This window comes from Salvelinus namaycush, chromosome 2 (genome assembly GCF_016432855.1).
Source record: "Salvelinus namaycush isolate Seneca chromosome 2, SaNama_1.0, whole genome shotgun sequence".
NCBI classification, from domain to species: Eukaryota; Metazoa; Chordata; class Actinopteri; order Salmoniformes; family Salmonidae; genus Salvelinus; species Salvelinus namaycush.
This window is the reverse complement of record NC_052308.1, coordinates 22,191,843-22,216,363: the sequence shown is the minus strand read 5'-3', so window position 1 is coordinate 22,216,363 and position 24,521 is coordinate 22,191,843. Positions and strand designations below refer to the sequence as shown.

The following is a 24,521-nucleotide window of genomic DNA, read 5'->3' as shown; positions in this document are numbered from 1 at the left end:
TAGCAGTGGTAAGATGTTGGGACTGCTGTTGGGACAGCTTTATGTAGGCCTTAACAGTTTGTGGGCACCGTTTGTCACCGTTATAGTGCAATTAATGTATTGTTTAGTGTTGTGTTGTGGAGTGGCTTTGCTGGCATGCATCCCACTTTCAATTTCTTTTGCCACACCAAGATTTACATGCTAAAATCGCCACTGGAAAGCAGACCCTGGATTCCACCCCAGAAAATAATATTCTTTGGCATATTCCCTCCATATATACACTGTATAATGACTCCATCCACAGTAATATGGTGTTATACTGCCATCTATATGTGAGCTCTAGTACCATATACAGATAATCTAAATATATGGTGTGCTTACATGCTGTGGTGCTCTCCCACAACTACCAGAGCTGCCCATGTTACAAAAAGAAACTCTCCTTTCAGAATATACAGAAATAGCTTCAAATGATAATAGATGGTAATAGAGAATGGTTGAATAAAGGAAAAACCTGCACTCACTGAAATATTCTTTACTTTAAAAAAATTAGCAGCAGAGGTCAGAACAAACGGACAGGTTTTTGCGGCAGCTTTCGCCACCATATAGAGAATTGTTTTCATAATAACTACTCAAACACACTACACACAAACAGTAGCCTGAATTGGGGGACACTAATTTAGTTTAGTTAGTTCTCTTCAAGAGGGTGAGTTGATTATTAAAACATGGTTAAAGAGTCTCTCAACTCATCAGTGAAGTATTTGAGAGGATGAAACACAAGGACAGGCACAGTACCTGGAAGTTAAAGGGAACAAAATCCACCACCTGGAGAGGAAACAAGATCCACCACAGATCAGCAGCAGTAGGTAGGGCAAGACAGCAAACACAACATAGACATGAAACACAGATATAGAGCTGTCTCTGGTTGACTTACTGAGGGTCGGGGCTCAGGACATTCTTCCACATAGTCAGGATTCACCTGAAAATAGATCAAGAACCAGAATAGGATACTTAACTCCAACATGTGAGGAAGCAAGAGGTAATACATAGTCCTCTTATAAATTACTATAAAGTCAATCCAACTTAAACTTAATCAAGCCCTGTCGTTAAGACTTTCAGATCGCATAATGAAGTACTGCAAGATGATTGTGTGCGTTATACTCCCAGGTATAAATCAAATGATCTATGCAAGTGGTTGGCTGGTAGACTACCATGTAATATGCCTCTGTCACTGTAAGGGGACTCACCTCAGCAGCCAAGTAAGACCCTGTGGCAAGGTGTTTGAACCTGAACAGGCTGTTCCAGTAGCCAGCCCCGCCCCGACACGGGTCATGGTGGACCACCTGACAGAAGAATGCAACACCTGACAGCATGAGGACAACGTCTGGACAACGTCTGGACTGATAACATACCACTAAAAACACATTGTAAGATGCAGGACAACCCACATAGTTTCACCTGGTTCTCTCTGTTCCAGGCCTTAAGCTTTGGAACAACCTACAGAATGGCGTGGCAATGCAAGGCTTCCACAATCAAAGGTTGTGTGTAACCATGTCGATAAATATCACTGTCATATGTGTGATTCACAAACTGCTGGTGGCACATTAATTGGGGAGGATGGGCTCATAGTAATGGCTGGAACGGAATGGTATCGAACACATTAAAAACATGGTTTTCTTGTGTTTGATACCATTCCATTCACACCATTCTAGCCATTATCATGAGCCGTCCTCCCCTCAGCAGCCTCCTGTGGCATGATTGTGTACCATGACTCAGACCATGTATCTACTATCTACATGTTCTATGCTCACCTCCACTTCCCACAATGCCTTGCTGCTAGTGGCGGAGGTGGCGGACTGGCGTCCTGTAGTCCTGAGAAATACATACTCCTTCTTTTTGAAGTCGTCACATGTCAGGAACTTCTCCTGCTCTGCATGGAACAGCCGAACAACGTCACCCTGGCAACACAAACATAGACACCAGTCAGTATCATGGGGAAGGAGAGCCAGCTACCCTATTTAATGTGTTATCGTGTCTAATACATTTTAATCAACTATCAGAGTACCTACCCCTTTAAGAATAATCTCCTTGTTGTCGCTCCATTTCATAAACAAAACTACTTTCCAACTTGTGTTGCAGTTCACGGAGTTCACCTGAAAACCAAGAGGATGAGTCAGGAAAGGCTAAGGTAAAGACATTTATTCACATAATTAAGTTTGGCTTAAAAAAGTGACAAAAACAAATGAGCCTGGGAGTCTGCTGGGTTTGTAAGGAGGAGCACAGTAATGATATAGTCTTTAACTGAAGAGTCAATTGTCTTAATGGTGGTTGAGCCTTAAGAGTGGATTAAGGACCCTCACTTAATGAACTAAAGATAATACTGTCGATGATTAGTATATATGAAACAAGCATAAGAGAGGAGCTAGTTGTACAGTGAATATGTTTCCTCATCTTTGAGAGGACATGAGAATTAAGAATAAGGCACACTTGTCAACATGGTTAAAACCTGCACTACTTGTGATTTGAGGAAGTGAAATGTGCATGCACACCTTGGTTTACATAACAATGGAGAATATGGTTTCTGTTACAAACGCAGTCTCCACCCAGGAGACAATGAAGATGAAACATGTATTCTACCTCATTGCATCCTGGGTTGTCTACCAGCTGATGGCTGCTGGCATGAAGAGGCTGTCCAGCGTTCACAGGGTTAAGGACCACCTTGTCTCCAATCACCACCTAGACATACAGGGGAGCAATCAAATAGCATTATTATACACACAGTGATCCATGATCAACTACACACGTTCACTCGCAGCCACACACGTTCACACACAGCCACACACAGCCACACACAGAAACACACAGAAACACACGTTCACACACAGAAACACACAACTGTCCACACTTACTGTACAGAAACCCTCAGAGACACAGCAAACAGAGAGGCAGTGTGATTGTCTTTATCAGACCCATCAGCCAGTAGAAAACCACAAATAACACTTGTACAACCACTAGTGTCCTCCAGAGTGTGCTATCTGCTCATCTACAGAGGCCCCAGGAGAGCTGTTACGCTTGACAGCCCAGAGACACACACAAGGAAAGAAAGTAAGGGGTCAGTCCAGTTTAGAGCCGGAGAAAAGTGCCCTTCAAGATAAACAGAACCTCTCAACTTTTGGCATCAGTTGATTGCATAATATGAGAGAAAAGCTGTGGTATCATAATAGCAAGGTGAAGTCCTGCTGCTGCACAGGATGTACTGCCAAACGGGTCTGAGCACTGCATAATGAATTCCTTTTAACAACCTTTATCCAAATTTTTCCCTAAAATCTCTGTCCTCAATGTTGTTATAGCTAGTTACTGGTGCTATGTAACACCAGGCAAATATGATAACACATTGTTCGACTTATTCCCATCAGACCATGTTGACTACCAAGCACTCGGTGGCCACACTGGACCTCTCATCAGCACAGGAATAATTCAGCCTGAAAAACTCTAATGGCTAAAGCTAATGATGATGACCTATAGTAGCCTACTTGCAATTAAACCGGTACACACCCTAAGGCCAACACAATGTCAAAATAGGAAATTATGTATTAATTAAATCTTACAACTTGTCAATTCTCTGCACCACGGCTTCTATTTATAAAGCAGGTAAACTTCAGCGGCATCAAGCGTCAGAGAAGTGCTGTCCTAGAGACCCCTTTGTTAATGATCTTTGCTGTGGTCACTGACGCAAGGAGCTTTAAGAATCTCAGGGTGTTTTAATGAATCTCAGGGTGTTTTAATGAATCTCATGGTGTTTTAATGAATCTCAGGGTGTTTTAATGAATCTCATGGTGTTTTAATGAATCTCAGGGTGTTTTAATGAATCTCAGGGTGTTTTAATGAATCTCAGGGTGTTTTAATGAATCTCATGGTGTTTTAATGAATCTCAGGGTGTTTTAATGAATCTCAGGGTGTTTTAATGAATCTCAGGGTGTTTTAATGAATCTCATGGTGTTTTAATGAATCTCAGGGTGTTTTAATGAATCTCAGGGTGTTTTAATGAATCTCAGGGTGTTTTAATGAATCTCAGGGTGTTTTAATGAATCTCAGGGTGTTTTAATGAATCTCAGGGTGTTTTAATGAATCTCAGGGTGTTTTAATGAATCTCAGGGTGTATACCAGGAGCTTTTCGAATCTTGCATGCCAGACTGTTCAGGTGAACTTTCAGTGAGATCATGACCTGTTAGGCTCTTAATCACTCTCTACCTACATGTCTATGGACAAATACAACTGGGACCAGCTAGCCTGAATGATTAAATGCTAGACAATCAATTAACAAATTGAAACATCACCAATAACTAAGAATCACAACAACGAGCATCGCATCTTGATCTTGAGTGGAAAGGCTGTTGTCTGGGCTTCGTTGTTTATCTACAGAGACATGACCAGACTTCCTATCTGACCTTTGACCCACACTAAAGCCAACACTGGGCTGGACACTCACACTGTCTCCCAGGGAGCGCAGCTTGTAGAAGGGCTGGATGTAAAACCAGGAGCCCTCGTTGCCTGCAGAGTCCAGCGTCACCCTCATAGCATTCTTCTCCAACAGGGCAGGGAGACGCTTATTCACCGTCAGGTACTTATTGCTTTTCAAGTGCAACAGCTGGAACAGAGTGGCAAACAACAGACACAGTTGCAAGTGCATGTAAACATGCATGTTTACATTTCCAATTTGAGTTTTATCAAGTTTAAATATGTAATGCTTATAGAAGTCTCTTACTTTGTCTATTGGGGTTTAATAGACAGATACTGTTAATGTCACGGTCTGTGTCTATTAAGGAGTATATCTACAGGAAGAGATTGAGTTAGATGTCAAATACTGGCACAGTGGCCATTCCTGAAAATCCCCAAAAGAATGTGCCATTTGAAAATATCACACTTGAATTCTTTCTGGACCCTTTTCTCCCCCTGGAATTGTTTTTATAATACTCCAAGGCCTTACTTCAAATATGTTTCTCATGACCTCCTTTGCCCCATAATTTCACCCAAGAAATCAACCATGTTGACTCAACCAGCATCGACCCCTCAAACAACTATTCAGTGTGATGTCTGGTACTGGGAGACTAGACCTTAACCAACCTTTGTGGTTGTTTGTTTTGAGGGAGAATGCCGGGACTGAAAAAACAAGACAACTGTCGTTTGAAATGTCTCAGACAATTACAGATACATGTGTTTACAATGCATGCTCTCAAGTGCTGCAACCACTTACCACAGTAAGCCTGTGGTAAATATCAAACACTGGCAGAGGAGCATAGCTGTACCCTACTGCCCTCAATACCTTACCTGTCATCACACCCCTAAAACGCATAAACCCAATACACCTACTGTACCACTTCCGCCAATACAATTCTGAGAGCATGTTCAGGACTAAAGTTCAGGAGACAGCTGCCCTAAAATAGATACAGTATATGTTGGTGTTTTTAGATGACAGATATCACAACTACCAGGGTGTTCTGGTTGAGGGTCTGTCACTTGAAATCAACTGACACACTATAGGATGTACTTCTAGTGGATCTTTAGACCCGTTTCCCTGTGGCCTGATGATCGAATTTCTGCATAGGAGACTATCACTGGTCACATATGCAGGGGATGACAAGGCCTGGATGATAATTCGCTGCATTTATGGAAGAGCTGTATTGCCTCTCTGCTCCAGGCTTTCCACTAACCTTAATGACACTGTTGTATTGTGGCTTTACCAAACTCAATCTCCTTGTTACCTTATCACCCCTACTCTTCCTGCTCATACCTGAATGACATTTCCGTACTGGATAACAGTTCCTAGCAGCTTTCGGTTCTCTGATTCATTCTGCTTCTTCTCCAGATCAGCAGCATGCTGAAATATAGGGATAAAACGAGATGTCAGAGAATATAATGGCCACCAATTAGATTTAGTGCTCCAAAAACACATTAAGAATAAGAAGCCGTACTTTATGGAATATAGATCTGGGTTTATGTCGTGTTATAAACTTGGAGAGTGTTTCACTTGTAATGATTTGCTCGATCTCAGCAACACGGCAATGCACGTAGTTTAGAACCAGCAGGCATAATGGGCAGTGAAATACTCACGTGGAGTTTGTTGAGGAGCACTGTGTCAGTGGTGCTGTTTCCACCTGGTTTTGCTGCCTTCCAAAACTGTTTCTGTGCAGAGTACCTGTTCATGGGGCACAGCTTGAAAAGGCAGTCTGGAAAGACAGAGAAAACAGGTGAAGATTTATTATCAAATTCATAACATTCAGTACATGACATATAAAGCAGTGGAAAGTTGCCAAAAGGGCATGGAAGAGTAACCGGTTGTCAGTATAACAAGGACATGACTGTAGGTAAATAAATATAACAGGATGGTGATTTTAGAAATTTTGATTCTCTTGTAGGTAAACACATTGGCCTGATCAGATTGGGGATAGTAGAGCTCTTTAGACATAGCAAAGAGATGATCAGATCTTGAACAGTGTGAGTCCTGACAGAAAACACACTAGTTCCCCCTCCGGTTCCGAGGCTGGCTACCTGCAAAGCACAATAATGGGATATCTGATTATCTGTGACAGAGGTAAAAATAGCCGCTCCAGACCAGCACCAAGCACACAGCAAAAACTTGGCCAACAAACGCCACAGCGTCCAGGGATTAGCTGTCATGGGACGCATGAAGGAAGAGAGGGAAGAGCTGGATGGGTAAGCACAGGAGGAGGAGCCAGGGACAGAAAACGGAGCAGTAGAAGAGAGGGATGGCTATATGAGAGAGGGAGAGGAAGTGGGTTTAGGGAGTGAAGGAGACCAGGTTAGGGGGACAGAATGGGGAGGGTTATATGCAAATGCTAAACAGTGGGAAGGAAGGGAATGAACAGTTGTGGGGTTTCCTTTTTAAGAACAGTTGGCAAACTGTGCAGGAAATGGCAGGGTACAGTAGGACGCAACCCAGAGGGCATACACTGAGGAACGGAGACAGGAATCAACATAAAACAGGCGGCCATCGAAATGCTTAAAACAATGCTGGTTTAGATCAAATAAATTGTAGTTTACGCAGGAAGCCCACTGTACTAAACACTGTAAAGACTTATTTCAAAATTTTCACAATACTACGACATGCTTTGGATGATCGTGATTATCAGAGGTTAAAAGATTCAACAGGTCACAATCTTCAAATAACATTGCCTTCTCTCCTTCAATCCATGAGATCACAGCTCTCTGAGAAGTGTATAAATACTATCACAGACAGCAACGAGTCGTCCTAGCAGAGGGTAATATTTCCTCGAGAGACACACCTAACTGTCAGACATGACACAAAAGCAATTACTGTCGCATAGTACCAATCCCAGATCAGAGAGAAAAAAGTGAGGTTTAAAATGCTGGGCATATGCTCCCTGGAAACCAGCTTAACCGGGCTATTAATACTCAACAGGGATTTTAGGACTTAGTCTGCTACACTTTCCCTTTGCTCAGTGCTCAGGCACACTGAGACGTAGCATGGAGTCTCAGTCCTGTTACTGTGGCTACTTGGAGGAGTGATGATGAGGCCTGGGAGAGGCTGGAGAGGTGGGGTGAACACGAGTATGCTGCTCCACCCCACACAAACCTTGAAGCACCACGAGGACACCGAGGCCCCTGCAGGTGAAACATGCTCATGTCACAGCACCTACTAGGAGGGTTGTCATGTGTCATCTCCTCAGTAGGCCGCCCTATACTTCAAATGCAATGCCTGTCAAACACTGAGAGAGAACGCGATCCTTTCACTGTGCAGGTGAACTGTAACCAGGTTTGTTAGGACTCTCAGAACACCACAAGTGCTCCATTGTTCTACGCCAATCTCAAGAGTACTTTCTTTGGAATCACAATAACCCTGGTGCCTTGAATCTGCCATAGATGTCCACAATGGTAGAGCTTCAGTAATAGTAGAAACTGCTGACATTGCCCTAAACAAATAAACATAGCATCCAACCAATTTACGCAAGATTTGAGTTCTGGGTTAACCAAGATTAAATGTAGGCTGATGATTTGCTCTGGTCCAACTGCATGTGTCAGATCTGAACTACAATACAAGCTGCATGCGCGCATATGCACCAGATCTGGTCTGGCGGTTAACAAAGTGCTCAGAAGTAGTTTATTTCATATGGTGAAATTACAGCTTAAAAACTTCTGTCAGCACTCCAGCAACAACTTTACTTCAGTGAGTAACGGATTGTCACCCAATTTTATTTTGTGACTGGCTTCAATATACCGAGCTGGCTAGCTCAGTGAAAAAAGTGGTGTAGCTAACGCTAGCTAGAATCACACAGCTACCTAGTGCCTGCTGAATGAAGCCTTCATCTTTCCTCCTTTGGTTTGAAACTTGTGGGTCATCTGATTTTTTTAATTGACATATCTAGCCATCTTTTCATGTTTTTGTATTGTTTTGCTAGGTAGTTTGTTCATTTCTGTAGCTAGTTAGCTTATTAAATAGCTAGAACGAGCTGCAGCCCGTGAAAAATTACCAAGTGAAAGTGATTGCCCCTTCTGATTTACTTCCAGATCATGTCCCCTAATCTTTTGAATGGGTTTCACATTTGTGAAAAATCTGTCATTTAAGGGGTATAACGCTGCTCCCTCATCTGAAAGTGGAGTGTGGCAGCTGCCCACTTTTCCCCAAAGTCGCTCTGACCAGGAGCTATGGCCTCGTGTGCTTACATGTCTCCAAACCAAAGCATAGGCTACATGTCACACAGTCTTGAGCAGGGCTTTGCCTATTATTTGCAAGTCAGTTATAAATTCACAAGAAAATGTTATGCCCCTGTTCTTTTGCACATTCAAAAAGAGATGTGGTACACCTTGTTAGCTTCCATAAACATGGCTCTCTCATTCCACTGGCCAATGATGATAGATTCTAGAATGATGAGCGCACTCCACAAACACTGGTGCTGTCCTTCTCACAGTAAATCAGTTGAGTATTTATCAATCTCCAGCCAAGCACAGTGCTTCTCCGTGAGTGAGTGTGCCTCTCTGTATGTCAGAGATATTAGGCATGATTTGGTTCCAGGAAATCTGCATAGCGTATTCCTGCTGTACTGTTGCATGAACACACTGTGAACTTGTCTTGCTAAAATACAATTAACCATCTGGTCTTGCATCTCAAACACCATATTACATATGGCATATTATACAACGGCACAAGACAGGGCCTGGGGGGAAAAATACAAGGGGAAGCAGTATACCAGTGCAAGACATTGTGGTCTATTTCCGAGAAAGAGGTGGGAAATACTGTGTATTATATTCAGAAGAGATCTTTAGAAAACTAAAAAGTTCAAGTAGGTAGCCTAAGTCTGTAATTTAGTGCATCTTCGATTTGATATTTTTCCTAAAAAACTGAATTATTCCTTCCTCCTCCTAATTTAATATATATATATACACACACACACAAAATACCAGTAAAACATTTGGACACACCAACTCATTCAAGGGGTTTTTCTTTATTTGTATTACTTTATACATTGTAGAATAATAGTGAATTAAAAACTATGAAATAACACATAGTAACCAAACAAATGAAAATATATTTTATATTTCACATTCTTCAAAGCAGCCACCTTTGCCTTGACAGCTTTGCACACTCTTGGCATTCTCGCAACAAGCTTCATGAGTCACCTGGAATGCATTTCAATTAACAGGTGTGCCTTGTTAAAAGTCCATCATTACTTTAAGACATGTCAGTCAATACAGAACATTTCAAGAACCGATATAAAAGATAAATAAATAAATAATAATTTAAAATATACAATTTCAAGAACTTTGAAAGTTTTTTCAAGGCAAAAGGTGACTACTTTGAAGAATCTAAAATATATTTAGGTTACTACATGATTCCTTATGTAGTTATTCTACAATGTAGAAAATTGTAAAAAATAAAGGAAAACCCTGGAATGAGTAGGTGTGTCCAAGCTTTTGACTGGTACTAATCTACAGTGGGGAGAACAAGTATTTGATACACTGCCGATTTTGCAGTTTTTCCTACTTACAAAGCATGTAGAGGTCTGTAATTTTTATCATAGGTACATCTCAACTGTGAGAGACGGAATCTAAAACAAAAATCCAGAAAATCACATTGTATGATTTTTAAGTAATTAATTTGCTTTTTATTGCATGTGTTTCTAACTTCAACTGGACAGTATATGAATAGAAAAGTTGCAGTAGTTATATAGGATGAGCCATGACTAGAATACAGTATATGCACATGTAAACATTATTAAAGTGACCAGTGTTCAATGACTATGTACATACAGTGCCTATAGAAAGTCTACACCCCTTGAACTTTCACATGTTGCATTACAAAGTGCGATTGAATAGATTTAATAGTAATTTGTCATTGATTTACACAACATCCATAATGTCAAAGTGAAAAGAAAATTCTACACAATTTTACAAATGAATAACAATTAAATAACTAAAATAAAAGTTAGATAAGTATTCTCCCCCTTTGTTTATGCAAGCCTAAATGAGCTCAGATGTAAAATTTGACAAATCTCAAAATACATTATATGGACTCTGAAATAATAGGGGTTGACATTTTAATGACTACCCCTTCCTCTGTCCCCCAAACATACAACATCTATAAAAAAAGGTCCCTCACTCAAGTATTGTATTTCAAGCACAGATTCAACTACAAAATACTTTTCAAAAGCCTTATAAAGAAGAGCAGTGATTGGTAGATGGGTAACAATAACAAATCAGACATTGAATATATAGCATGGTTAAGTTAATATTTATGCTGTGGATTTTGTATTGAACCACCCAGACACAAAGTTGCAGTCGTCCTTCTGAACTGAGCTGCATGACAGGAAGGAAACTGCTAAGGGGTGTCACCATGAGGCCATTGTGGATTTTAAAACAGCTACAGATTTCAGTGGCTGTGATGGGACAAAACTGAGGATAAATCCACACTGTGGGGACTCTACAATAATGACCTAAATCAGTGTTTCCTGAATTCTGTCCTAGGGCCCTCCCTGGGTGCACGTTCTGGTTTTTGCAATAGCACTACACAGCTGATTCAAATAATCAATGCTTGATGAGTTGGATATTTGAGTCAGCCGTGTAGTGCCAGGGCAAAAAACTAAATGTGCATCCAGAGGGGGCGAAACGGCAGGGTTTGAGAAATCCTGACCTAAATGACAGAGTGAAAAGAAGAATACAAATATACAGAATACAAATACTCCAAAACATGAATATGTATGCAACAAGGCACAAAAGTAATACTGCAAAAAAATCCAACAACACATCCCGGAGTAGGTGCCTCCTTTTTTTCAAGCATGGTGGTGGCTGCATCACGGTATGGGTATGCTTGACATCGGCAAAGACTGGGGAGTTTTTCAGGATGAAAAGAAACGGGATGAGCTAAGTACAGGCAAAATCCAAGAGGAAAACCTGTTTCAGTCTGCTTCACATCAGACACTGGGAGGGGAATTTACCTTTCAGCAGAATAATAAACTAAAACACAAAGCCAAATATACACTGGAGTTGCTTAACAAGAAGAACATGAGTGTTCCTTAGTGGCCAAGTTACAGTTGACTTAAATCTGCTTGAAAATGAAAATGGCAAGACTTGAAAATTGCTCTAGCCATAATACCCAACTCCTTGACCGAGCTTGAAGAAAAATAATATATGGGCAAATATTGCACAAAACAGGTCTGCAAAGCTCTTATGAGACTAATGTTGAAACTGTCCTTACCACGGGTGCTTCCTGTTAAGTTTCTGCCTATAGGTGGGGAGTAGCAGAATGGAGGCATGATCTGATTTGGCGAAGGGAGGGCGGGGGAGGGCCTTGTAGCCATCCCGGAAGAGAGAGAAACAATGATCCAAAGTACTTGATATGCGTGTGTTAATAAAATGTGTTTTCCTCAGATTTCCTTTATTAAAGTCCACAGCTACAATAATTGCAGCCTCAGGATATGTGGTTTCCAGTTTGTACATAGTCTATTGTAGTTCCTTGAAAGAAGTCACAGTGTAGGCTTGGAGGGGAATATACACGGCAGTGACGATGACCAAAGAAAATTATCTTGGGAGTTAATGTGGTCTGCATTTGATGGTGAGATATTCCATATCGGGAGAACAAAAGGACTTGAGTTCCTGTAAGTTAACACAATCACACCATGAGTTGTTAATCATGAAATAACCCCCTCCACCTTTCTTTATCGCGGAGAGTTCCTTCTTCCTGTCTGCGTGATGGACGGAGAACCCTGCTGGCTGAATGGACGGGGACAATATATCCGGAGAGAGCCATGATTCCGTAAAACAGAGTATGTTACAGTCCCTGATGTCTGTCAGGAAGGAGATCGTCTACCTTATTGTCCAGGGACTGAACATCAGCAAGTAAAATAATCTGAAGCAGTGACTGTATATGCATGCCGTCTGAGTCTGACTAGGACCCCACTTCTTCCTCTTCTCCGGCGTCAGCGTTTTAGTGCAACCCCCAGGATGAATAGAGCTGCCTCGGGAAGTTCAAACAAATGACCCATTTTTGTGCAAATTTTGCTTGAGTGACTGCTGATCTAATGTCCAAAAGCTATTTTCTGCTGTAGGTAATGATATAAGAAACATTCTGAACAAATAATGAAATATAAATAATGAATACAAAATACTTCAAAGTTGGCTAGGAGCTAGAAACAGGGCGACCGAGTCTGTCAGCGCCATCTTAAAAAGGAGTTGGAGTCTACCATTACTATTTAAGGCCTACCCCTCGGACACAAACTCTTTAACTCCTCTGACCTATAACATCCCAATACACCATCGGTCCAGATAACTTCAGTCACTCCCATTGCTGCAACTAAGGTTCCAAGCCTAGATGATTACATTATGATTAAATTGATTCTTGTCCAGTAGTGTGCATGTCTAATGTGGCTATTTGAGGAACTGAAACAACAGCCGTGCAAACAAACAAAAACAGCTCACCATTTTGACAATACATGCCATTGAGCAGAAACAATCGTGGCTAAAGATGTTTTACGTAGGCCTGTTTTCTCAGTCCAAAGAGAATGAAAAGGCACAAAGATAGTAAGGTACCCTGCTGCTATAGTAGCTATTGATTCCTCTTCTCTCAATACTAAGCAGTGACATATTTGGGCCAGTCTTGTTAGAGGCCTAAAGACAGTGATTGTGCTGCCTCCTGAGTCTACTGAGCCTCTAGAAAGAGACTGAACAGCTGCTTGACATGAAGGAGTTGACATTCTCTGTCAAACTACTGTATCTTGGGCTCCTGCGCCAAAAACAAAAACCCACAAAACCATCCATTTAGCAAATCACACAACTAACCAGAAGCAATACATTTCCCTGAGCAACAACAGACATGTCTCCTTACATTGAATCATCTTCCATTGTGCTACAGTGCAGGAGAGTACAATATACTAGAGGAGTTGTGGTGTGTTTCATTACACAGTACATCTTCATTTTGTCACCATTGTCACTGAAGGTTGACATAATATAGGAGTGGAAGAAGATGACTGACAGAGAGCCATGGCATTTGTGTGACAATGACACGGACGTGCTATATAAAGTAAACTAGGACTCTCATTTTCAGGGATAAAAAGGTCAATTTAATTTCCATGACCTTGATTAGAATAAATGAAACTCACATTGAAATGACGTGATTGCCACTCAAAAATGTATTTTCAAAGGTCTGCACTGGAGGCCTGCCAATGTATTGTGCTAATTTAAAAACGGCTCCATTAGAGACTGAGACCGTATGCAGCCAGAGCTTCCAGGTGCCCATCAGCAGGAGCATCACAACCACTCCCAGCAGGCCCTCTCTGCTGCTACCAGAATCGTTCTGCACTGACCTTGAGGTAAAGGGAGGGATCCACTGTAAAAACTGTCAACACTCAGGTTGTTTTTTTACTGTCTGACATCACTGATCAGACTAGAATTCTCAATAACGTCTAGGCTAGGTTGTATGGTTGAGTGGGGGAAAAAGTTACATATGTTCGCCAAGACTGAGAATAAAGTTAAAAACAGAAGCTTGATATAAACCCCAACCAATCATACAAATCCATAGCTGGTAGATAAAGCTCTCCCCAAAATAACCTAATCTAGTTTCAATCAAAGTGCTACTATACATGAGTGTAGTCTAGTATAATCATCATCATCATCATATTCTGTACCAAACACAGTTCATTATGAAATTCAGCATTTGCATTAAGCAGATGTGTTCCACATGAGCTAAAGAGACAGTAGCACACGTAATCCACCATTGAAATCTCCATCAGGGAAAGGCCAATATGTTGTTACTACGGCAATAGGATTGACCCGGCTCCAGTTCAAACTGACAGAGAGCCATGGCAATTAATGACAAACACCAGTGTACTATCACCTCTTTAATCACAGTAATTGGGCCGACTATTTGGTGTTGTTGAATGACTATACAACAAACCCATGGCATTAGACGTGTTGAAGCAATAAAGGTGAATTCCAAAACATCCAAGCATGAAACAGCAGTGGCATCAAAATACACTCGTAGAATGATTTGTTTTCTTTGGAGGACAGTGTTGTTACTGGATTAAGATGCCTCTGAAGATATGAAGCTCTAGTTCCAGTGAAAGCGAAGTAAACATAATCTCACATTAAACAACTATATTTGTTGCTGCCTCAGCCTGCTCAAATCCAAACCCCAATAACAGCAAGCTGGGAACAAGGGTTTGCAATCAACATCAAGAAATTATCCAGGGCTCGCTTTAGGGACAAATGGGCCTCAAAGCCACCAAATAGTTTGACATTTCACAGGCAACATTACTGTAGGAAAACCCTGGCAACACACAGGAGTCCAACACCCAGTAGGATGCATCATCGGCACTACTGCATCAATCTATATGATTTGGAATGCTAATCTGTTCATAGAAATACTTTGAATATGAGCATTGAAGCCTGTCAGACCTGTCATGAAAGATGTACTGTATGTAGATCAATCAGATCTAATGCATGATCCCGGAGCATGACTCATGACCAGGCTATATACTAGCTTAGTCTTGTAGTCAAAACTCTTCTGTCCTGGCTGCCCAATGGTGGAAAAAGCTTCCGTCTAATGTCAGTCCCCGCCCATCTTCTGAAAACGTCCGATACCCTATCTCTTTAAAGAGTATCGTAAATAAGTCTCACGAGTATCTTAAAGAAGAGTATCTTAAATAAGTCCCCCCTCCCCCCGTGCTACGATTGTGATGTTGTTGTCTCACCTAGCTATCTTAAGATGAATGCAATGTAAGTCGCTCTGGATAACAGCGTCTGCTAAATGACTAAAATGTATTCCTGACAACAATCCTAAATGCCTTGAGAAACTGTCAGTAAATAGCCTACTATCTCTTACTCACAGAACACACAAGCCTGTTCCAGACAGTCTCAGAAACACTAAACTCTGTTCTGGCGTAATCCACACTGCTTACATTTGCAGGAAATGGACTGCATGAATCAGCCTCAATAATGAAAGAAACATGGCACTCTGCCATCTTTTCATAGTCTGAAGACATTAGATACATTTGCCAACACCTTTAATTTAAAAAAACGCTGCCACTACCAGATACAAGTATAAGAATAATATGGAGGAAAATTTTAGTTTAGTGGTGAAAGAACTAAGGGAATCAGAGTTAACCACCCCCGCCAGAGTTAACACAGGGTACAGGTCTCTCACTAGGTCACACAATGTGGTGTATTAACTGTACTGTAACGTATCCTGTACTGCAGTATAGTCTAGTGCCACATTTCAGTGAGGGGAGTCAGGTGAATACAAGGTTAATTAGCTTCAGTAGAGTTTCATTTCCACAGACATCAGTTCACATGTCATAACAAAGGATCAGGGGTCATGGCTCCATGTCTCAACATACCTTTTAAATCTCCTCAGTGTCAACTACTGATCTAATGCTTACATGGAGCACAAACCACTGGGTTAAACCCACAGTACTTAGTTATAATCCTCTTGCAATGATGGCCTCAGAGTTGGAAGAGATTCTACAAGGCTTTTTCCAGCTGACATCATATCCATTGTAATGACAATCTGAGCAGAGAATGGATTAAGAGAGGAAACTAGAGTGAAAAAAGGTCACATGAATCAATGCCATAACTCCTTGCTGACTCTTTGATCCCACAGTATGGGTTGGACGCTTGCATTTGAACAGCAGCCTGAACAGAGTGATAGAAGGGGTGTACTCATTACCTCTGAACTTCTTGGGCGGGTTGTTGAGGTCCCCTGTGTCTGGCTGTACCACACAGCGGTCATCCACAAGCCTGGGAACAGGAGGAGCAATGACAGCTGTCAATCAAACACTCATCCTTCTAACTACACATACATCTAGCCTGCAGAAACAGACAAACAATACATCAGCCACAAGTTTCATTCTGAGCAGTGAATGCCACTGATACACGTGCATACACAGCACAAACAATACTGTTGAGTCGCTCAGTACTGTAATCTCCATCTGGATAATAAACCTCTCTTTTACTCATAACTACAACCTATATTTGATCTATGCTACTCCTAGCCTGGCTGATGCAACTCACATGGTCAGCGAGGGAGAGCTGACACACCGGTCTGGACAGGAGGCCGTTGTAAATGCAATATTTGCACAGATTTGTGCTTATTTCTTAATGAGCTTTGATTGGTTCTCTTAGACGTTTTCTTTTTCCGGGGGGGGCGGGGGGGGGGTTGAGACCTCATGTTGATTGGATTTGAAAACACAACAACTGTATTGGAAGGGGGCGGTGCTCGGGGCTTGTGTGGCTGTCCATGTGGATGTTTGAGTGGGAAAGACATAAATGAAAACCAATCATTATCAAATTTTATTGGTTACATACGCGTGTTATTGCGGGTGTAGCGAAATGCTTGTGCTTCTAGTTCCGACAGTGCAGCAATATCTAACAAGACACACAAATCTAAGGAATGGAATTAAGAATATATAAATATATGGACGAGCAATGTCAGAGCAGCATAGACTAAGATACAGTAAATAGTATACAATAGAGTATATACATATGAGATGAGTAATGCAGGATATGTAAACATTATTAAAGTGACATTATTAAAAGTGACTAGTGTTCCATTTATTAAAGTGGCCAATGATTTCAGGTCTGTGTATGTAGGCAGCAGCCTCTCTGTGCTAGTGATGGCTATTTAATAGTCTGATGGCCTTGAGATAGAAGCTGTTTTTTCAGTCTCTCAGTCCCAGTTCCTATGCACCTGTACTGATCTCTTCTTCTGTATGATAGCGGGGTGAACAGGCAGTGGCTCAGGTGGTTGTCCTTGATGATTTTTTTGGCTTTCCTGTGACATCGGGTGCTGTAGGTGTCCTCGGGGGCAGGTAGTTTGCCCTCAGTGATGCTTTGTGCAGACCGCACCGCCCTCTGGAGAGCATTGCGGTTGCGGGCAGTGCAGTTGCCGTACCAGGCGGTGATGAAACCTGACAGAATGCTCTCAATTGTGCGTCTGTAAAAGTTTGTGAGAGTTTTAGGTGCCAAGCCAAATTTATTCAGCCTCCTGGAGGTTGAAGAGGCGCTGTTGCTCCTTCTTCACCACACTGTCTGTGTGGGTGGACCATTTCAGTTGGTCAGTGATATGTACGCTGAGGAACTTAAAACGTTCCACCTTCTCCACTGCTGTCCCGTCGATGTGGATAGGGGGGTGCTCCCTCTGCTGAAGTCCACAATAATCTCCTTTGTTTAGTTGACGTTGAGTGGGAGGATATTTTCTGACACCACACTCCCAGAGCCCTCAACTCCTCCCTATAGGCTGTCTCGTCATTGTTGGTAATCAAGCCTACTAAGGTTGTGTCGTCCGCAAACTTGATGATTGAGTTTGAGGCGTGCATGCCCAACGCAGTCATGGGTGAACAGGGAGTACAGGAGGGGGCTGAGCACGCACCCTTGTGGGGCCCCAGTGTTGTGGATCAGCGAAGTGGATCTGTTGTTTCCTACCTTCACCACCTGGGGGCGGCCGTCAGGAAGTCCAGGACCCAATTGCACAGGGCGGGGTTCCGACCCAGGGCCTCGAGCTTGATGATCAGCTTGGAGGGTACTATTGTGTTGAATGCTGAGCTACTGTATAGTCAATGAACAGGATTCTTACATAGGTATTCCTCCAGATGGGATAGGGCAGTGTGCAGTGTGATGGCGATTGCATCGTCTGTGAACCTATTGGGACGGTAAGCAAATTGAAGTGGGTCTAGGGTGACAGGTAAGGTGGAGGTGATATGATCCTTGACTAGTCTCTCAAAGCACTTCATGATGACATAAGTGAGTGCTACGGGGCGATAGTCATTTAGTTAAGTTACCTTTGCATTCTTGGGTACAGGAACAATGGTGGCCATCTTGAAACATGTGGGGATGGCAGGCTGTGATAGAGACTGATTGAATATGTCCGTAAACAGACCAGCTGGCTGCATGCTCTGAGGACGTGGCTAGGGATGCCGTCTGGGTCAGCAACCTTTGCCGAGGGTTAACATGTTTAACTGTCTTACTCTAGTCAGCCACGGGGAAGGAGAGCCCACAGTCCTTGGTAACTGTGTTATCCTTATCGACCCACCGTGCCGACAACATCAAGAGCCTTTCCAGACTCTGATTGGAGTTAGGTGGCAGAGAGACTATGTTAACCCTGCATGCATCACAAATCAGCATCACAGTGCATAATGGCACTACTTCATTGTATCAACAACAAGATTATTGGTCAAGAGGTGTAGAGGGCAGATTGCTGTGGGAACTGTCCATCAAACTCAGTATGCCCAATATTGGCCGAGCAGGGCACAGCCCTCTCTGGAAGCCGCGCATTGAGAGAACCTACAGTATAAGGACATGAAGGCCTGAAATCAAGCAGTCTAATTAGTGGATGAACTATGTTTCATCGTCTACCTGCTGTAAGGGCATTCATAGCAATACTAAGCCAGTCTGCTCACTCAGAACTAAACCAAACCTTCTGAGCTAAAAATAAACAGAGCAAGAACAGCTTTAACTGAAATTTCCTCTGAATTCCTGGCTGAAATGTGTATTAAGGGGGTATTATGAAAATAAATATTTGGTTTGGGAGAAGCTGGTGAAATGAGGAATATTAAAGGATTGGAGCTGTGCCTGTAAATAAAGCTTTTAGGTGGTTAAAACTCTTGGGTTTCAAGGGCTCTAGATTTTTTTTGCATTATTATTACTAATACTTATTATTACATGGCTATTCACATTTAGCCTAACTCCTAAACATCTAAATCCATTGAGCTTTATTAAACTTAAGAAAACACAGCTGAATTGATAGAGGCACTTGGAATTTGAACACCTGAACATCTGTGAATGGCATTCATCAAGCACTCTAATACACTGCTCAAAAAAATAAAGGGAACACTTAAACAACACAATGTAACTCCAAGTCAATCACACTTCTGTGAAATCAAACTGTCCACTTAGGAAGCAACACTGATTGACAATAAATTTCACATGCTGTTGTGCAAATGGAATAGACAAAAGGTGGAAATTATAGGCAAATGTGGCCTGCTGGAGGTCATTTTGCAGGGCGCTGGCAGTGCACCTCCTTGCACAAAGGCGGAGGTAGCGGTCCTGCTGCTGGGTTGTTGCCCTCCTACGGCCTCCTCCACGTCTCCTGATGTACTGGCCTGTCTCCTGGTAGCGCCTCCATGCTCTGGACACTACGCTGACAGACACAGCAAACCTTTTTGCCACAGCTCGCATTGATGTGCCATCCTGGATGAACTGCACTACCTGAGCCACTTGTGTGGGTTGTAGACTCCGTCTCATGCTACCACTAGAGTGAGAGCACCGCCAGCATTCAAAAGTGACCAAAACATCAGCCAGGAAGCATAGGAACTGAGAAGTGGTCTGTGGTCACCACCTGCAGAATCACTCCTTTTTTGGGGGTGTCTTGCTAATTGCCTATAATTTCCACCTTTTGTCTATTCCATTTGCACAACAGCATGTGAAATTGATTGTCAATCAGTGTTGCTTCCTAAGTGGACAGTTTGATTTGACAGAAGTGTGATTGACTTGGAGTTACATTGTGTTGTTTAAGTGTTCCCTTTATTTTTTTGAGCAGTGTATATAATAATTTAATAATATATGCCATTTAACAGATGCTTTTGTACAAACTTGTAGTGTATTTGAGTTTTGAAAAAGGCCTCTAAAGTTAGTCATTTCCACTTTGAAATTTCAGATTTGATTTGCCCTAACAACAAATGTATCAACCCCTACAAACTATTCCAGTAATTATAATCCACATCATTTCCATTTCCTGTTGCTGCAGGATTATTTTCCTGCTGTAGCAAACTGGCTCAAATTATACTGAACAAAAATATAAATGCAACCTGTAAAGTGTTGGTCACATGTTTCATGAGCTGAAATAAAAGATCACAGAAATGTTTCATACGCACAAAAAGCTTATTTCTCTCAAATTTGGTACACAAGTTTGTTTACATCCCTGTTAGTGAGCATTTCCCCTTTGTTAAAATAATCAATCCACCTGACAAGTGTGGCATATCAAGAAGCCAATTAAAACATCATTACACAGGTAGTACACCTTGTGCTGGGTACAATAAAAGGCAACTCTAAAATGTGCAGTTTTGTCACACAACACAATGCCACAGACAACTCCAGTTTTGAAGGAATCTGCAATTGGCATGCTGACTGCAAAAATGTCCACCAGAGCTGTTGCCAGAGAATTTAAGGTTAATTTCTCTACCATACGCCGCCTCCAATGTTGTTTTAGAGAATTTGGCAATAAGTCCAACCGGCCTCACAACCGCAAACCATGTGTAACTACGCCAGCCCAGGACCTCCACATCCGCCTTCTTCACCTGCGGGATGGTCTGAGACTAGCCATCCGGACAGCTGATGAAACTGTGGGTTTGTACAACCAAAGAATTTCTGCACAGATTGTTAGAAACCGTCTCAGGGAAGCTCATCTACTTGCTCGTCATCCTAACCAGGGTCTTGACCTGACTGCAGTTCGGCGTCATAAACGACTTCAGTGGGCAAATGCTCACCTTTGATGGCCAGTGGCACGCTGGTTCCAAAAGTGTTCTTTGGGTGTCCCCATAGGAGAACCCTATTTGGTTCCAGGTAGAACCCTTTCCACAGAGGAGGCAAAAAGGGTTCTCCTATGGGGACACCCAAAGAAGCCTTTTGGAACCCTTTTCCTCTAAGAGTATGAGAAGGAAATGTGTTGCGCTGCATGGAGCAAATGGTGGTAACAGATACTGACTGGTTTTCTGATCCACACCCCTACCTTTTTTTTAAGGTATCTGTGACCAACAGATGCATATCTGTACTCCCAGCCACGTGAAATCCATAGATTTGGACCTAATGAATTTATTTCAAATGACTGATTTCCTTATATGACCCGTAACTCAGTAAAATCTTTGAAATTGTTGTATGTATTTTTTGTTCAGTGTAAAATCCTACATCTGTACAGTCACGCATGCATACATTTTACGTACAGGTGGTCCGGGAATCAAACCCACTATATTGGCGTTGCAAGCGCCATTCGGTACCATCTGAACTACAGAGGACCACTCTCTGTCTGATTCCTATTTCTGTGCAGCAATGCAAGAATGGGACTAAGTCCTCAACTGGATCATCATTCTTGGAGCATTCTGCTGAGCCATTAACACTATTGGTGTCGGATATTTTAAATCAGAGTTGTTGCTCTTATACCTGTGTAGCAACACATTACACAAGGCACAACGTTGTATTGACATGTTACATAGTATTGTTAACTAATAACAGTTATGGAGTTGAATGTTTATTGTAATTACACAAGAGGAATAGAGGCCGCTCCTTATTCTACTTGTGTAGTAGCAAAACACTCAACTCCCTTCAGTTGTCATTATAAAGCACACCCAAAGCACTTATTAAAATAATATGTAACTACACTGCTGTTACTATAGTATTTACAGTGTTACTACACAGGTATAACACCCATGGAATAATCAATTTCATAAAAGCTCAGTCGGCCTCAGATTTACTCCTGGCTGCAAAACACAGGATGCTTGGCAGGTAGTCAGAAAGATAAATATGACACCTCGATGGGGTTCTGGAGCCAGTCCAGTCAGCATTTTCCATTTATAGCCTGTGCAGGCTATGTATTGTTTTGTAGGACATTATTATATTGTTTAAATAAAAACACACTGTAAGCATATCCCCAAGGGAAATGAATTGGGTTACGATAGATTTAGGCTATTTGTTTTATTTACTAATATCTTGTCCATGCATCACATGGATGCACTGAATTGTACTGATTATGGATAAATGTATCTGTATGAATTACACATTATTTAAACAATATAATAATGTCCTACAGAACAATACAGCCTACACACTACAAGGAAGATGCTAGACGTCATTCAACTGAATTCCTATGCAGAGCCTGTAAAGAGGTGTAATAATGTAAAGAGGTGTAATAACGTCGATGTAAAATCAGCAAAGGGCAGCAGTCTTGCTCTGTGCTCCAAGAAGCAGCCAGCCCAGGCCAGACCCCTGGTAGTGTAGTGAACAGAACAGTCCTCTCAAAACCAGCTGCAGACCAGGTGGCTCGTTACAAAGCTTTATAAATGGTCAGTATGATACACAGAGACAACCAACAGTATCACAGCCTCCTGTACACTGCCTGTTGTTGCTAAATATAGCTCCTTCCCTTCAGCTCATCTCCTAACAGAGGGCCACCACAACAGAGAGGGGACCAGAGGGAGAAAAAAAAAAAGTGATTACCAGGCTGGCAACTTGACAACCGAATATGGTCAAGGTGCTGCTCTTCAAAGCCATGCACACATTCGTTTCCATGGCCTGGTTACGCAATTTATGTAAGAGCAGGGGCTTCTTGAGAGATGGCAGGGCAAGGCTTGAATGGGGCCCCAGCAAAGGGCCAGATAGTGACGATGTATGATTAAGAGGCATGGATCACAATGCTAAAAAGGAGGCTAAGAGTGGAGATGGCAACACAGATACCGTGTTCATTTTCACTGAGGGAAAAGAACAACAAACAGGCAGGAGCAGAAAATAGAAGGGAGGAACAGGAAGGAGACGAGGCAGTTTCGCAGCTCTGACGCCAGAGAACTAGAGGATGAAGTGTTGTCAAGCTCATCAGCCTTGTTGTGAATTCAGCTCATGCTTCAGTCAATGATCTCCCTCAACCCTCACTGAGCCGTGATGAAAGTTTAGGCGTGAAATTCTGTTAAATGGGTGTGATCACATAGGGGAAGGACGAGTTAAAATGTACAGTTTAATTTGAGCAATCGCTTCTGTATAATGTATACAGCATAAGCTCTCAATATTTAAATTCAAACACAGGAAGCAAAATAATTTAAGCCACTTAGGACCATCATTTCATGGTTTTACTAATGGTACAACTTGGAAGAGAGACAAAAAGGCCAGCCAACACATCCTATAAAAAGCCAACACATCACCTGCTCTGTATCCCACTGACACTATCCCATTCAATATAACATTTCACTTGTTCAAACACATTCCTCTCTTCCCTGACACTCACCGTCCCTACTGTTTCACTTTCTCCTCCCCCTCGCTCTCTCCTTCGCCTTTAACCCCCTCACTTCTGTGTCCTCAGTCCTCCCTCTCCACTGCTATTCTACATCCTCAGCTGGACTCCAAAAATGTTCTGTGACCTCTGCCTCTCACACTCCAGCTCCAAACACACTCTCTCTTGCCTTTTCTCAAGAGGTCTTCTAAGGGCATAGAACGTTATCACCTCAATGACAAGCATTCTGCAGTCTAGCTTTTCTTATTATATGCTCCACCACATCAGCTGAAACCGGTATGAAATGGTATTACTTTAATAACAATGGAATGAGTAAGGGTTTATTCTGCTAATAACACTAGAGGAGCAAACATTATTAAAGCTTGAGAAATAAAAGCCATGACTCAGACTAAGCCGTTAAATAAACCCCTACATTATTTGACATTATCACCTTGGCAGCAGTTCCAGCTGTCTCCCTGGCCCCAAACACCAACCAGGTTCATTATTTCACTGGTACCTGGCTCTGTGTGTATGTGCATGTTTATGTGTAAATGTACAACAACCCATGTCTGACCTTGGATGTGTACTGTGACAGACATGAATCTATGAGCATGTGCGTCTTTCAAGTTGAGAGGGATTGGATTCATATGCAGCAGTATAACAGTAGGCAGACAGACATACCCTAAAGTGCTGATAAATCCACTGGTGGAGCCCTCTGCATAGAGAGAGCAGATGTCCCCGATGTGGAGGAAACTGGACATCTTGTCTGACATGTTGCCTCACCCTGGATTGTGCCTGGAAAAGATGGAAGAGACAAGAGTTAGTGTGATAAATATACCACACAGATGTACAGTCATTTACACTGATAAATACTGCATATTTAACCTATAGGCCTACAGTTATTACCATGTAACTACATAGGAACCACTATGTATAACATTGTTACTATAGATAGATTTTTATTTAGTCTCATGCCTAGTTGCAGTGTACAGTAAAATTATTAAGCTCCGAGCTCCAATAGTGCAGGTGTGAATGAAAAAATAAATAAATA

At 42.0% G+C, this 24,521-nt stretch overlaps 1 protein-coding gene across 2 annotated transcripts in view; it reads right to left on the bottom strand.

The window, feature by feature from the left end:
* LOC120060148 (inositol 1,4,5-trisphosphate receptor type 1-like) overlaps positions 1-24,243 on the bottom strand; it is a 146,040-nt gene extending 121,797 nt beyond the window's left edge. The window contains exons 1-10 of one of the 2 annotated variants that reach the window (XM_039009258.1): positions 24,152-24,243; positions 16,172-16,242; positions 6,088-6,203; positions 5,768-5,854; positions 4,466-4,624; positions 2,614-2,712; positions 2,046-2,129; positions 1,788-1,934; positions 1,224-1,319; positions 911-955 (exon numbers count right to left, since the gene is read on the bottom strand). In XM_039009258.1, coding sequence (XP_038865186.1) covers positions 911-955; positions 1,224-1,319; positions 1,788-1,934; positions 2,046-2,129; positions 2,614-2,712; positions 4,466-4,624; positions 5,768-5,854; positions 6,088-6,203; positions 16,172-16,242; positions 24,152-24,243 — 996 coding nt within the window. The remainder of the gene's footprint in view (positions 1-910; positions 956-1,223; positions 1,320-1,787; positions 1,935-2,045; positions 2,130-2,613; positions 2,713-4,465; positions 4,625-5,767; positions 5,855-6,087; positions 6,204-16,171; positions 16,243-24,151) is intronic. The other variant, XM_039009268.1, reaches the window with a different exon arrangement.
* Positions 24,244-24,521: the final 278 nt, after the last annotated feature.